This window comes from Cydia amplana, chromosome 6, assembly GCF_948474715.1.
Source record: "Cydia amplana chromosome 6, ilCydAmpl1.1, whole genome shotgun sequence".
Taxonomy (NCBI): Eukaryota; Metazoa; Arthropoda; class Insecta; order Lepidoptera; family Tortricidae; genus Cydia; species Cydia amplana.
The window spans coordinates 296532-311558 of NC_086074.1; the positions used below are offsets into that span (position 1 = coordinate 296532).

Genomic DNA, 15027 nt, shown 5'->3' on the forward strand with positions numbered 1-15027 from the left:
ACAGTACAGATTTTCCTACTACCACAGATAAGAAAGTTCTCATAGTAAAATTGGTTGTAATAAAGCTGGTCATTTCTTACGGTTTCTGAACGCATTATAGAGCAATAATGACATGTGTGTAGATAAAATGTTATTGTATGGGAGGTTTCATAGTTGACTGCTGAGTATTTTTTTTGCATTACGTATGTGTTCTACTAACATTAACGTTTATTTTTATAGTTTTAGTTTTATTATATTTTTCTTTGTTACCTACTAATATAGTTTTGTAGACAAAAATATGGATACCTGTCTGAAATAAATATTTTCATTTTCATTTTTTTTCATTTTTAATCAGTCGCTTTGTGGTTGGTGATTATGATAGGTGCTCAGATATTCTTTTACCGTTAAAATCATTACAAGTACTCCCTCATTAGACGTATTTTCTACTTCCAAAATTATCACCAAAACACTCTAGAAATTAAATTTGCATACATTAACTACACCACAAAGAAAGCATCAGTCCCACTAATATAACAAATGACGACTGGCCGCCATTAGCCCCCGAATTAATCTAAACAGGGTGACCATTCTTCATTAGCACAAAGGGACCTTTGTCCCGATTGTAGTGACGGAGCCGTGATCCCTTCACAATACTACGTCACCCTACAATGGAGTGATAAATTGTTGTTTTTTAGTGTTTATTGATAACTGTGCTGGATTTGTGGGTTAAACCGAGTTAAACTGATTGACGGAGTTGGTTTTGCTGTGATTATCCGATAATTTTCTTGGTAGGTCATATACTGAACAACTTAGTAGGTTTAGTTATAGAAATTAAGATAAAATTGACAGATGTACACACACACACATATACACTTTACTTAGCAAAAAGTTTTGTTCAAGTAATAAATATCTGATTTTTGAAGTTCGCATGTATGCACGCAATAAATTTAAAACTCAATGTGATTTTATAATGACTGCTTATGCCTGTTAGGACCCATTTAGACGATGCGAGTTTCATTACAATGCGGGTTTTGATTGGTCGGTTGAATTGGACGTAACCAACAGTCCGCAATGTAACTAAAATCGCATGCGAGTTTGCGCTCCGTCTAAATCAGCCCTGGCATTTTGGGAAGTGCCTGTATCTGCTACGGCGTAGCACGCGCTACGGCCCTACGGCGTAGGACGCGCTACGAAATAAACGCGTCAAGAATGGAACAGCCATATTCGAACTTTAAGATACGTCAAATATTGTGGCTAGAAGTATACTTGCAAAGAGTCGAACCGTAGTTTTCATGCCAAGTGTTACGTCAAGTATGGAGCTTATATACCTAGGGATATGTATGCATTGCGACTGCCAAGTTTGTGCAAAGTTAGCGTGGTCGACAACTATATACATATTTAGATAGTTTAGTTAGGTTTATATATTTCGATGAGTTATCATTATTAAGTGAACATTACGTACCTAGATGTCTTAGCCCCTCCCCATCAATCTAGTCCAGCTGTGTACAGGAGCTTACGGACTGCACTAACCCGCAATTGATGGCCAATCGAGTGGCTAATGACCACACCACCAATACGACCATTATATTAAATCTGACTGTTCCTGCCAGGTGATTTACCACACGGTTTACAAGCCTCGGGTGATATGTGCTAATCAAATCTTCGGTCATTGCAATCACAGGTATAAATAAACAAACAAATGTATCTACAGAGAAAAGCAAAAAGTTTTGTAAGTAAATAAAATAGAACCAGACATGTTACCAAAAAGCATAGCTCGAGAGATAACACAGTAGAAAAAAACTCGATGACTAGTGAAAAATGTTTGCAGCACTACCTATGTATAATTGAGGTTAACGCCATCTAGCGTTATTTCGTCGCATTACTTGAAACCCCTGAGCACATCACTGTTAGTACTCGAGTTATATTATTACCAGTTAGAGGGAAACTCACTAGATGGCATTTAAATCAATAAAGAAAAACTCAATGACATTGTAACAGTTTTTCGATCAGGTCACGTGTCCGTCTTACGTCTTACGAATCTTACCTATCGCGAGTTTAACATTTTTTCCTCATCACAATAAAGAAGTTTTCACTTCAAAAACTACAAATTTTGGGTGGGAAATCGGTCCGTCGCGTCTTAATTTTTTTTTATTTCTCTGAAAATTCGACAACTCTGTTACCTATCCGAATCATAAAATGTTGATTCTTGGTTCAAATCTTGTTGCTCGCAAAACCTAGGATGGACATCGGACCTACAGTCCATCAAGAATTTACTACCGTAGGTGTCTGGGGGAACACAATACGTGTTGATTTAGCGAAGTGGGTGCGAGGCAGATAGATGCCATCTTCAGATAGCCGAGACAAACGGTGCTCTATACAAACGTAGTAAATAAACATCAATGTGTCTGTGCTAAATCTTCGTGAATGGTCGTACGGCCCGATTTGAACAATACTTGAAGAAGTCACAGCGGTATGATACCGATCTGTCAGTGTCAAAACTGTCAAAAGTGACGTTTTCGGTTGAAGAAATGTCAAAGATTATATTCGACAGTCATGAGTGTCATGACGCTTACATTCAACATACAGTTAAGGTCAGGGGGCCGATTTTTGAATTTCGATCGCTCGATTTCGCCACTCGAAATTCGGTGGAAAACGGCGAAATGAAAATTTTTGAAATTGGGAATCTAGTGGTATTGACCACTCGATTTCAATTCTATTAGTAGAATTTAGATGCCTAGCAGTGGAGATATTATTTAACGAAATACATGAAATCGAGCGGTCGAAATTCAAAAATCGGCCCCCTGTGCGGAAAGAGAAGAGTCGTGGATTGTATTGGGCCCCATATATTTCACGACTCTTCTCTTTCCGCACAGACTATACGTTACATACTCACAATATATCATCACCCTCCTCTTTGCCAATCGGACAAACAAACAATCAAAAACTCGCTACTTTCAGAGTGACTTTAACACCTCTAAGACAACATGAAAAGGCCGTCAACAGTCAGATAAACAAAATGTCCGCGTGACGGGTGACAGGTGACAGGGGACGCGTCACGGTAATCCGCGGCCGTCAGCCCCGACGTGATAAGCCGTTTGATCTTTCGGAAAAGTCTCGTGCTAGCGTGGAATTATGTACTTACTACGTACATCTTGGGGGGCAATTCAAATTTACAGTTGACATCAAAATGATAACTAACTAAATAATGATGTCAGTCGTGCGTGTATTTCGCGCGTACTTGTCTGTGCATGTATTGGCGCGAGCGAGACGCACGGGCGATTGACATCATTTAGATATTATGATTTTGATTGCCATCTTGGAATAAAACCGCTAGCGCGCTACCTATCATGGCTGCATACATTAGCGGCCAGCGATGGACGCAGATGCTGATTTGATTGTTTATAATAGGTGTTTATTTAAATGTCATTAATTGTCATCAAGATCCTTTTAATGTTTGATTGTAATAAAAATACAAGTATTTGGTTAAGAGCGGTCGGACTAGTGTTCCGCAATCCGGAAGTGTCGCAAGTTTGAATCTTGCCCGAACGGTGAATTTACCTTTTTCCTTTTAAAGTCATCCATTTTTCAAAACCTTCAAGTCTTCAAGATTCTCTAGATAATCTCTTAAATTGACTCTGCTTTTCAATTAGATCTTAAAGAAGCGTGTCCAGCAGTCAATGTTCACGAGTAGCCATTAATTGTCTCGGCTTACCCGACCGCCCATCTAACGTAGGCAGTTAGGAGGTCCATCGCTAACATATGGCTGTGTCTTGTCCAATTGCACCTTGTTCTCGAGGTGCGATGTCACCAGATATTGATGGCTACTGGCGATACGACTTGCCTTAGAACCAAACATTAGTCTGAAAGAGACATGTTCTAGGTGTTCTATGACAGGGGGTTACGTAGGGATACCTTGGACGGTACTTCCGCGATGTCTTGGTGGACTCCAAGGATTTCTTACCGGTGGGCGGAAGGGCAGCCTAACTTCCAGATGTAACTACTTAATATAATTAATTATTATGTGCTTTTTCGTGTATGTGCATTAAATTAGCAGTAGCCACTAAATCTGAAGACGGTTCGAATCTGACCTCTAGGGTCACCTTTTCTTTAGCATATGACCTATTTCAGTTTACAGGTCAGGGTAGTTACCTCAAGCAATTACCGAGACACAGTTGCGGTCCGTCGTAACATACGGCTGTCTTGTCTAATTCGGCCGTGTTCTCGCGGTGCGCCGTCAGCGCTTATTGATGGCTCTGATTAAAACAGTTCCTGGAAGAGACACTTTCTCAAAGTATACAATACAATACAAATGCATTTATTTCATTACTTTTTACATCAGTTCTTAGGTATAATATAAGGGTTAGGTAGGTACTTAGTCCATCTTAGGTATATGAAGTAAGTAGGTAAGTATTTATCTAAACATTTAATATTTTAGTTAAATACTTGACATCGTGAGGAAACCAGACTAATCCCAATAAGGCATAGTTTCCCCTCTGGGTTGAAAGGTCAGATGGCAGTCTCTTTCGTAAAAACACGTGCCTACATCAATTCTTGGGATCAGTTGTCAAGCGAACCCCAGGCTCCCATGGGCCTTGGAAAAATGCCGGGGTAACGCGAGGAAGAAAAGGAGATGGTTAGGGCCATTAAGAGACAAAAGATATGGCACGCCGCGCGAACAACGGAAGTTGCGCGGGTTTTTAACACGGGTAAAAATTGAATATAATAACTACAATTTAGCTTTGACCCTTTCAGGGGATAGAATTATTTAACCCCCTCAAAATTAAGAATTTATGATATTTAAAAATCTTATGCTAAAATCAAATTGATTACTTCATCAATACATATTATATAAAACAAAGTCCCCTGCTGCGTCTGTCTGTCTGTTTTCACCTATTAATAGAGTGATTCTTGAGGAAGGTTTTGGTGTATAATTTGAAAAGGTTTTGTGTAAATTCGTTGAACTACCCGTGCGAAGCCGGGGCGGGTCGCTAGTATAATACATTACATAAAATGTCATTCAATAGAACTTGCTAACTATGTAAACAAACCGCCATACTAAAATTGACACTGAATGTCAAATTACTAGTAACTTTTGTTTACATCAATGAAAAAAGAATCATATGGAAGCGACATACCTACAAAAAAAGTGTGGCCGACGCCATATTGCCGAGAACTGAACATGGCGGCCTGTAGTGCTGCGAAGACAAGTTGATATTTGACAAGGATATCGATAAACTAAGTTGTCATCATTTTAAACACATAAACCTATTAGATCCACTTAATGAGAAGAAAAGCATAGTGTACAAAAGGCGGACTTTATACGTCTTATGACATTCTCTACCAGTCCACCTTAAGCCCTAAGCCTGCCTTAAGGCAAAGCAGAAAAAATGTTGATGTTGGCGTGTAACTTAAGATAACATATAATTGAGAGAACGCTATTTGTTGGCTTATGAGTCTTTATGACGGCCGTTTGCATTATCGATACCTACTCTAGTTCATAATCGTACTAGAGTCTGGCTAATGAAAGTTGAGCCTGAGATTTATTTAAAACTTTTTATATGGCAACTTTTTTTCCTATGAAATAAGCTGTCAGTTTCAAGCTGTCATTTAATTTCATAGTAATTTTATTGCCAGGTGCGGTTTTTATTGAAATTCCCGCGTTATCTCAGACTCAACTTTCATTAGCCAGACTCTAATTACGACGATAGTGCAGATATCACAAAGTTGCATTTTAATTATTAATATAAATGCATAGATGGTCAGGCAAGTCTTGTCGGTAGAAAAAAGGCGCAAAATTCAAATTTTCTATGGGACGATATCCCTTCGCGCCTACATTTTTGAAATTTGCCGCCTTTTTAGGGTTCCGTAGCCAAATGGCAAAAAACGGAACCCTTATAGATTCGTCATGTCTGTCTGTCTGTCCGTCTGTCTGTCCGTCCGTATGTCACAGCCACTTTTCTCCGAAACTATAAGAACTATACTGTTGAAACTTGGTAAGTAGATGTATTCTGTGAACCGCATTAAGATTTTCACACAAAAATAGAAAAAAAAAACAATAAATTTTTGGGGTTCCCCATACTTCGAACTGAAACTCAAAATTTTTTTTTTCATCAAACCCATACGTGTGGGGTATCTATGGATAGGGCTTCAAAAATGATATTGAGGTTTCTAATATCATTTTTTTCTAAACTGAATAGTTTGCGCGAGAGACACTTCCAAAGAGGTAAAATGTGTCCCCCCCCCCTGTAACTTCTAAAATAAGAGAATGATAAAACTAAAAAAAATATATGATGTACATTACCATGTAAACTTCCACCGAAAATTGGTTTGAACGAGATCTAGTAAGTAGTTTTTTTTTATACGTCTTAAATCGCCTAAATACGGAACCCTTCATGGGCCAGTCCGACTCGCACTTGGCCGCTTTTTATTTTACTGACAAGATCTGCTTGACCATTTATAATTAGCGGTATTGTGAACTAGGGTACCGTTATTAGTTAAATATAACATAAGAAGATTATTCTTCCTATGTAGAATAAAACAACATTCATACACAAAAATATTCTTTATTAATTTCTGATTCGGAATAATACAACTTTGTTCAGGTAGTTCAGAAAGATTCTTTTTCCGTTTGTTTTTTCTATAATATTGGAAACGTACATCAAGGTAAGTTTGAATTACACTTTTCATCAGCAAGAGTTTGTGTTTTGCCTTATATTTTCTGTTCCAATGGTTTCTAACCATTTTTTTCTCGTACATTCAGTTCAGATTTCGGTAACCTGAAAAAACAAAAATATTATATAATATATGATTACTTACTTTCCCTCAGTACAACCGCTTTCAGGATACAGGTTTTAAGTATATACCAGATCTTTTCAGTAGAAAAAGGCGGCAAATTTGAAAAATGTAGGCGCGAAGGGATATCGTCCGTCGTAAAATGAGATTGGTCCAATTTTTGCTAATTCATTGAAAATATAAATTTACATACAAAATCTTTCAAATACATGTTAAGATTCTTCCCCAAACTTTTCTTAAATTCGATATAAAAGCACATCACTAGCTGGTAAATGTACTAATTTCTATAGTACGAAAATATCGAAAATAAATCCTTAATTTATTCCAATATATCGCAAATAGTATTTATTGGCTATTTATTAACTAAATACACACCATAAGAAGGCAGTCATCTATGAAATAACAAATATTTCAGTTAAAATGTAAACATACCGGTGCAACGACAAACTTTTCCGGTTTTCCTTTTTTCTTGAGCCACATCCAACAAAACTGCACTTAGGGATTATGTCCTTTCTTGTCCTTAACCACTACACCACATTATTAAACAGAAATATTCGCAAAATTTCCGAATATCCAATATTTTATTTTAATAACAGAACACTTTGACGCTTCATGTACCTTGGAAAACGTGAACTGAATATGGCGGACCGGCCACAGTAGGCATGTCACGTGACCATCAAATGAAAAATGTTGCCATAGCAGAACGCACTGAAGTATTGTTATCCTTTTCCACATAAGGGAAAATATATTGGTTAGAAAGTGACAACATAATTTTTACTTATTCTGCGTCGATATGCTTGGTATTTGCATAACTGATTGCATGTATAGAACAATATGCCGAGTCCACTCTTTTATACGTCATTGGTTTACATAGTTAGCAAGTTCTATTGAATGACACTTTATCTTTAAAATCTCAACAAAGTTTCTTATTTACAGCACTTCTCTTGTCTTTATATCCGTAATCATGAGAAATAGTGGGCGTGGGCAGGTGACGTCCCGCACCGGTACCGGTACCGGACCGGTTCGTAACCGGATTAATTTGTGGGCGTGCCGACGGATTGAGTGCTCGGCTGATTATTATAATTCGTATTGATGGGGGTTAACGGGGTAAACAAGTGATTTAGTAGCAGTTGCGTTGATTAACGTTAATTTTGTTTAAAAATTTAGCTTCCTTTGCTTTTACGAATTGTAGTTTCAAACTATTTTTAGGGTTCCGTACCTCAAAAGGAAAAAACGGATCCCATAGAGGATCACTCGTGCGTCTGTCTATCTGTCAGTCCGACCATTCCCCCCCCCCCCTTTATTTCCGAAACTACTGGGTCTAAAATTTTGAAAAAAAAAATACACAAAAACCTATACCATACTATAGATGACAGGAAAACCTATTAGAAATGTGAGTCGGACTTAAGTATAACCTGTGACTGATTATGTTATACATAAATATCCGGAGCAGTTGACCCACAACTACCTATACGCAGTTTTTCCACTACTTGTACCTAAAAAATAATTTCGGAATGACATAAAATTAGCGTACGACAAATTATTTGGTACACCATTATTGGCCGCTAATTATGTCGCTCTAAATGATCTACAACGCTATTGCCAGCTCATTCCTGGGAAATCTAGGTACAGTCGGAAAAACTATTCGCTAACCAAGCTAACAGCTTTGCTGACTCTACATTATTATTGTGAATATATATTGGACGTTCTGCGTCAAAGTAATACTAGTATTTATCAGTTATAACTTAAAGTAAAATAAAACGGAAAAGATTACTGCATTGAGCAAAGATACTTTCTTAGCCACCACCTTTTTGGAGTCGGTTAAAATAAACGACAACGTTTTAAATATTATATGACATATTTAAAACTATCGCGTTTTAAAACATTACGAGTAATTATAGTACCTATGACCATGTTTTTCAAAGAGTTTAGTCTATCGTTGACGAAAATAAAAGTGATGACTTCACGTTGGACACATAAATTCGCGATAGACGTTTAAAATGATGATTTAGTACATGTTATATAACTACTATGTGAGTACTTTATATGGTAAATTAATGTTTCACAAAGTGTATCAAGCTCACCAGTAAATCAAAGAGCACTTAGTTGAGCAAAAACCCCGGCCTGATTAATAGCCCCGTGACTGATGACCAACTATTGTGTCACTACAATTAGCGTCACCTGACTCGCTAGTCGGACCCTTCAGTCGTCGGACCCGCGCCTGGCACAATGGACAGAGGTTGAGAATAGTAAGTACTACCTAAGTGTGATGTGACAGAATCTTTTAATCTTAAGAGGGAATGTTAGCCAGGAAATTAGAAGGAAAGAAAATATATAAAATTGCGAACGAAGATATAGCCATCGGGCTGCTTTTTACCTTTTATCTCTTTTACTCTGAAAGTATTATACGATTAAAAAATTTTGCTCGTCAGGTGCTGTTATATAACTAGCTATTTTATACTAAAAAATAATACTGCAAATAAGACGTTTTCATGTTTTTATCTAACGGGCCAATGCGTTAGCCTCTTGAAAACGGCTCACATACCACTGAATTTCTATACCTTCGCATGTATACAGGTTCTTCTTCATCATCGCGCGGTCATTTTGGCCTTGAGGTCGTACTATTTAAAGAAATTTAGCTTGTTAAATCTTCTTTATTCAAGTGAGTGAAACCGTTGTCGTCTAAACAGTTTAAAATGTGTCTCAATAAAGTTTAATCTCAGAAATTAAACTTGACCCCAGAATACAATGCATAAAACAATAATTCCAAAGACAATCCCATGCCCACTCTCTCTATAATCTCCCTAATACGTCCACTAATCACAATAACTGCACCAGCGGCAATTACGCGGATGTATATCACCGCTGCATTATCAATTTATAGCCAGTATCGAAACTTGCCGGCAAGTTCGGGCATAAATTAAAACGTATGGCCGAACTAAATGTGGCATTCAATGTAAGGAAGTTGGAGCTTGTGTATACAACAGCGGTATTGGCAGCAGTTTATAGGCATGAGGAATGTATGTTAGGTAGGAATTGTAGCTAGAGGCGACTCTGTTCTATCTTAGTTATTGGCTCGGTTTTTCAAATTAAATGTTTCTTTGGCCGTCATCGCCTAAAATCGTTTTGCCAAAGCTCAACATCAACCTTTTCAGCATAATAATATGAAAATATGTCCTTTAATGGTATAACAGCTGGCTTTGGTAACTGGCTCTAACCATCATTCAACCTTAAACCGAGTGAAAACGCAGCCCTATGTGGGCTATGTGGAAAGACACTGGATAAATCGCTCTTTAACTCTTTATTACTCATATGCATTTCGAATCTATTGTTTGGCCCTACTATTAAATAAATAAGTTCACCTTTAAGATATTAAAGGTATAGTATGTACATAGTACATATGACATCACATGTTGATCGTAAGTATGTACCTAAATACTTTATGTAGGTGTATGCAAAATGAATCAATAAGGATATTTATGTCCCTTATCTAATGGCCGAGATTTTTTACACTTTCACTTCCATGCTTATTATAATATGAAGGTATGCACTGATAAGGCGTAAAAGGATTAACGCGGCACTTTGCATAAATACTTGGACGCAAAATTAATCCCATTGTTATTTAAATCGATCGGTAATTTGGTAATCACTTTGTTTTGTCGATAAGACTGATAACAGCGTTGTATTGTTAGAATAAACTTGCAGTTTCTTATCTCCCCGTATTTTGACAATTGCATCTTTGTAAATAAATACCACGGTTTCATTTCATTAATCTTCGGACAAGATTATTGTGTTATGATAAAGATAAACTTGCGGTTTTCTCGTTTTCGTAGCGCAATTTTAAGATTAGGTACATAAAATACCACGTACATACTTATTTACTTCTTGTTATAAGTATATCAGTTATGTCAAAAAAAATTGTAATCAAAATGTTTTATCCTCTAGTCAAGTAGCCATCACATTGACACTTGCCAAGACACATGCAATTTTGATATAAAAATAAAGATTCCAATTAGAGTTAACGGGCCCACTGATTACCAGTCCGCCGGACGATATCGACCTGTCAGTTAGAACAAAAAGTTGACAGTTCCGAACAGCTGACAGGCTGATATCGTCCGGCGGACTGGTAATCAGTGGGCCCCTTCAAACGGGAGTTAACGGCCTTTGAATAGGCGGCTCGAGGTTAAATTACTTATAATTGCGGATATTTTTGCTCACATTCGGGAACACGAGACTTCGTTTTTGGTTCATTGGCTATCGAATTCAGCCATAAGTTTTGATCTTCATTTTTCACGGCACTGCCATAACTAACGGAGCCGCTGGCCACAACTCCTGACAACTAAACAAAACCATTTAGCGTACAAACCCGCGCCCAACAACGCGTGACACAATAAACCAATAAAACATGAGAATAAATAAAAATAACTGCCGAGTTATAAATAATGTTGAAGTACTAGTACTCTGTATATCACGGGGCTCAGGGCTTGTCACAGCTGAGTTATGGCGTCACAGAACATAAAATATACAGCAAAAACTGTTGTTCTTCCAACAGTTTTGCCCCATATTAAGAACGAGCACAAACAGAATGTGGATTTGGAACGAAGGAGTTATGGAGTAGCTATGGCATATAAAATTTTACAAAACGAAACTTGTATTTTAATTACTGATGATCTGAGTGATGATCAAGATATAGAACGAGAGCGCAGGGCTCTGGCGGTACGTGGAAATATGCTTGCCCGCAGGTTTGCTCGATGTTCCAATGAAGTAAAGATAACGCTTTTTAAAGCTTATTGTCAATCTTTTTACTCGAGCAGCCTGTGGGTGAGGTATACCAAGCGTGCCTACAATGCTCTGAAAGTGCAGTATAACAACATATTCAGAATGCTGTTGGGCTTGCCCAGCAGGTGTAGCGCGTCAGGTATGTTTTGCGAGGCGCGCACTGATGGGTTTCCTGCAATCATGCGAAAAAAGATTACATCCCTGCTGAGGCGAGTGAGACAGAGTCCCAATAGCATTCTGAATGTGATTGCTGACAAGTTTGATTGCCCGATCATTGTATACTGGCTAGGGCAAGTAAAAAGTGTGGCAAAACATTTTGTTAATTAATTTTAGTTTCAGCATTGGTTCTTAGTTTTTTAGTTGTAGTTTCAATTTTAATATATCTTAGTCTAGGCACTAACATAGTTTTAATTATTTTAATTATTGTAATTTAATTTAATAACTATATACTAATACCCTATGGAGTCATGTGCTTCGAAATAAAGATTTTTGTTATTATTATTTATTATTATTATTTATTACAATGTTTGAAATATTAAAGGATTAACTCAACAATTTGCGTAAGGATTACCGCGCAAATATAATCCTTTTGTTAGGTTTATCAAATAAGTTCTGTTAAGATGAGATTAAAGCTTATAATTTCTCATCTCTCTTTACTTTGACGGTTGCATATTTTCAAGTAAATACCACATTTAATTGAAGACAACAACAGACATTGAAGTTAAGTGAGTTGTTTATTGTTCAGTACGTAAAGATTTAAGAAGAAAAGTCAAATTGCCAGTATGGACTTACTTAAAAATTATATTTGCACCCCTTTAAAACAAATTTGTTGCTGTTTTAGCTTTATTATTATTAATTAATTTTATTTACTAAGCAGTACAGTTTAACAACAAAATGCTTAGGTACATTACAATTTAAATCAACTCCAATCTTGAGTGTTACCTACAACTCAGTTTACCTAATCTTACCATGTTACTCTAAACAAGTAAAAAAAAAACATCTTAAATGTATTATTATCGGTGCAATAAATAATATATTATATTTATACATTTTATTATATTTAATGTTAATTAAGATAGTTAATTACATACGTCGTAGAATAACGTTCCAACACAATGTAGGTATATTGTTAGTGAATAAAATAAATGAAATTAAATTAATGAATATTTACTTACCTACGAGAGTAGGCTGAGAAGAAATTCCATCTTTTTTATGTTACCCGACCCATCTATTGCCAAAAATGTCATAATTATTTTATTAATACACAACTAAGTATCATCAAAAAACTACATATCAGGCTTTACAAGCGTTCGATCGTCACTTAGACTTCTCCATTCCTCCACAGCTGTCACAAAAACTTGTAATCCTAATAGCTACTCCACGTCTACCCCTGTCCGGCGTCCTCCACTCCGATTCTCCGCGAGTCCGCGGGGTAATTCGTTATTTTTATTGTTTTTTGTTATTATGATTCTGTCCCTCGGATTACTGCGATGATACACGGCGGCGCTGGATGCGTTTAATTGCTCCGTTCTAGAGCGCATGCGATAAATAAGATTAACTAGATCGCTCCCAAGAATATAAATTCGAAAGAGCTACGGATGGATTTTGCTTTTTTTACTATTCGTAAATTCGTAATCTAGCGAGTAAGTGGTTATTTGATTATTAAATAATAAACAATACTTAACAAAAAAATTAAGAAGTAACCTTTTATAAAAACTTAAATTAATTGATTCATTGACTAACGCTTGAGTAGTAGGGAAATAAATATTAGCGGATTAATGCGCGAAATAAATGATTTTAGTAACTACGAGTACGTATTACTATTTACAAACCGATCAAAAACACAGACACAGTTACACATCGAATATATCAATATACGTTTAGTAATACTAAATAAAAATCGGGATAAACAAACGCCATGCGCTTGCATAAAATTTGCACAACACAAACAAACCCGGTACCGGATTAAAACAGCATGGTATTTTTAAGTAATCACTTTCAGCGTCAAACGTTACACCATAAAATAGATATCAATAACGAACGGTTAATCCTTTACCTGACTTTCCCATTGCGCTAATCCCTCATTAAGGACAAAAGATAACTGATTAGCTTAACCACTTTCCTACCTAGGTGTAGGGGTTGGCTCGCTATAAAAACTCGCGTCATTGATTTCAAACGTCATTCAACCAGCAACCTTCGTTCTGACAACATGGCATTCTTACTCGACGCAGAAACCATCCTAGCCGGCATTGAGCAGTGGCTTCAGCTGGAGCAGAAATGGGGCTCCCCTGTAGACCTCGACGACGCACAAGAAGACTTGGATCGCACTCCTAAGATGAAGACAACATTCAGTTCCTTAGACTTGAAGAAATCCACATTCGACTCGTCTTTTGTCTTTAAGACTGCAGAGAGGAAACTTGGAAAACACTCTAAAAAGTCCACGGAATACTTAGAGTTCATGGAAGATCTGAAGACACCGAAAAAGATAAAGCCGTTTTTCTTCGTCAGCGGCGAAATTTTATCGGCTTCTTCCGTAGAAGAGATTTGTGAAGATATTGACGATGTCTTCAAGTCTTTGGAGAAGCTGTGTTCAGCGACCAGCACCGTTCGATTCAGCCAAGCGAAGAAAAGACCCAGTATCCACGACATAGTTCAATGCAGTATTTCGGCTGCGGATCTTTCGTTCGACGACACTATTGAACCAAGTCAAGACGTGGATAGGTATATCGATGAAGTTTTCGACCATCTGCATTCTACGTTGGCATCACTGAGCCGAACCCTGGATGACTCGGCCAAGGAGACTGTCACACATTTGGTGAAGAAGTTCACTACGATACTGAAGAGACCGGCCTTGAGGTCCAGTCCTGGTTTGAAGAGGAAATGTGGCGAGAAGTTTAGGGATTTGGCTGCCTTTTGGCAAGGGCGAGCTGTCAGTGGCAATTAGTTGTATAATAATAATATCATGATTATTATTAATTTTATACACTTCAGTATTGATATGTATTTAGTCTAATTTAGTACTAATTAGCAGTTGAAGGAGCTTACTTAATTTGGTTTTGTATACAATTTAATAGGAATAGTTTCTATAATATTGTGATGCTAGAGCCTTAAATTTATCTGTATTTATTGTTGTAATTTGTAAGTAGCTAATTTATTGTAACCTGTAGTTTTTTTAAGTTTTGAGTAAGAAAAATAAAGAATCGTCCGTCATACTTTGGTTTTACATTATTTTGATTATTTCCCCCTTTAAATTAAGGTCATCCACTCTCCTCTTAAGGCCGTAGGTTTTCTTTCAATACGATACATACCTATATCTTCGGTTTATAGACGTTAACGAAGGTTTTATTTTCATTAGAAGAAGCATCAGTTAAGAAAGCAGAGTGTTAATGGGATTGTCTGTGAATAAACGTTTACGCATAATAATAATAAAAACTTCGCCTCGAACTAAAGTTCGCATTTACCAATCGCCGTCTCATC

At 37.0% G+C, this 15027-nt stretch overlaps 1 protein-coding gene across 1 annotated transcript; it reads left to right on the forward strand.

Annotated features, from left to right (window-relative positions):
• Positions 1 to 13608: 13608 nt before the first annotated feature.
• LOC134649299 (uncharacterized) lies at positions 13609 to 14494 on the forward strand. Its single transcript, XM_063504026.1, has one exon. The coding sequence runs from the start codon at positions 13760 to 13762 to the stop codon at positions 14492 to 14494; it is 735 nt and encodes a 244-aa protein (XP_063360096.1). The 5' UTR covers positions 13609 to 13759.
• The last annotated feature ends 533 nt before the right edge of the window (positions 14495 to 15027 follow it).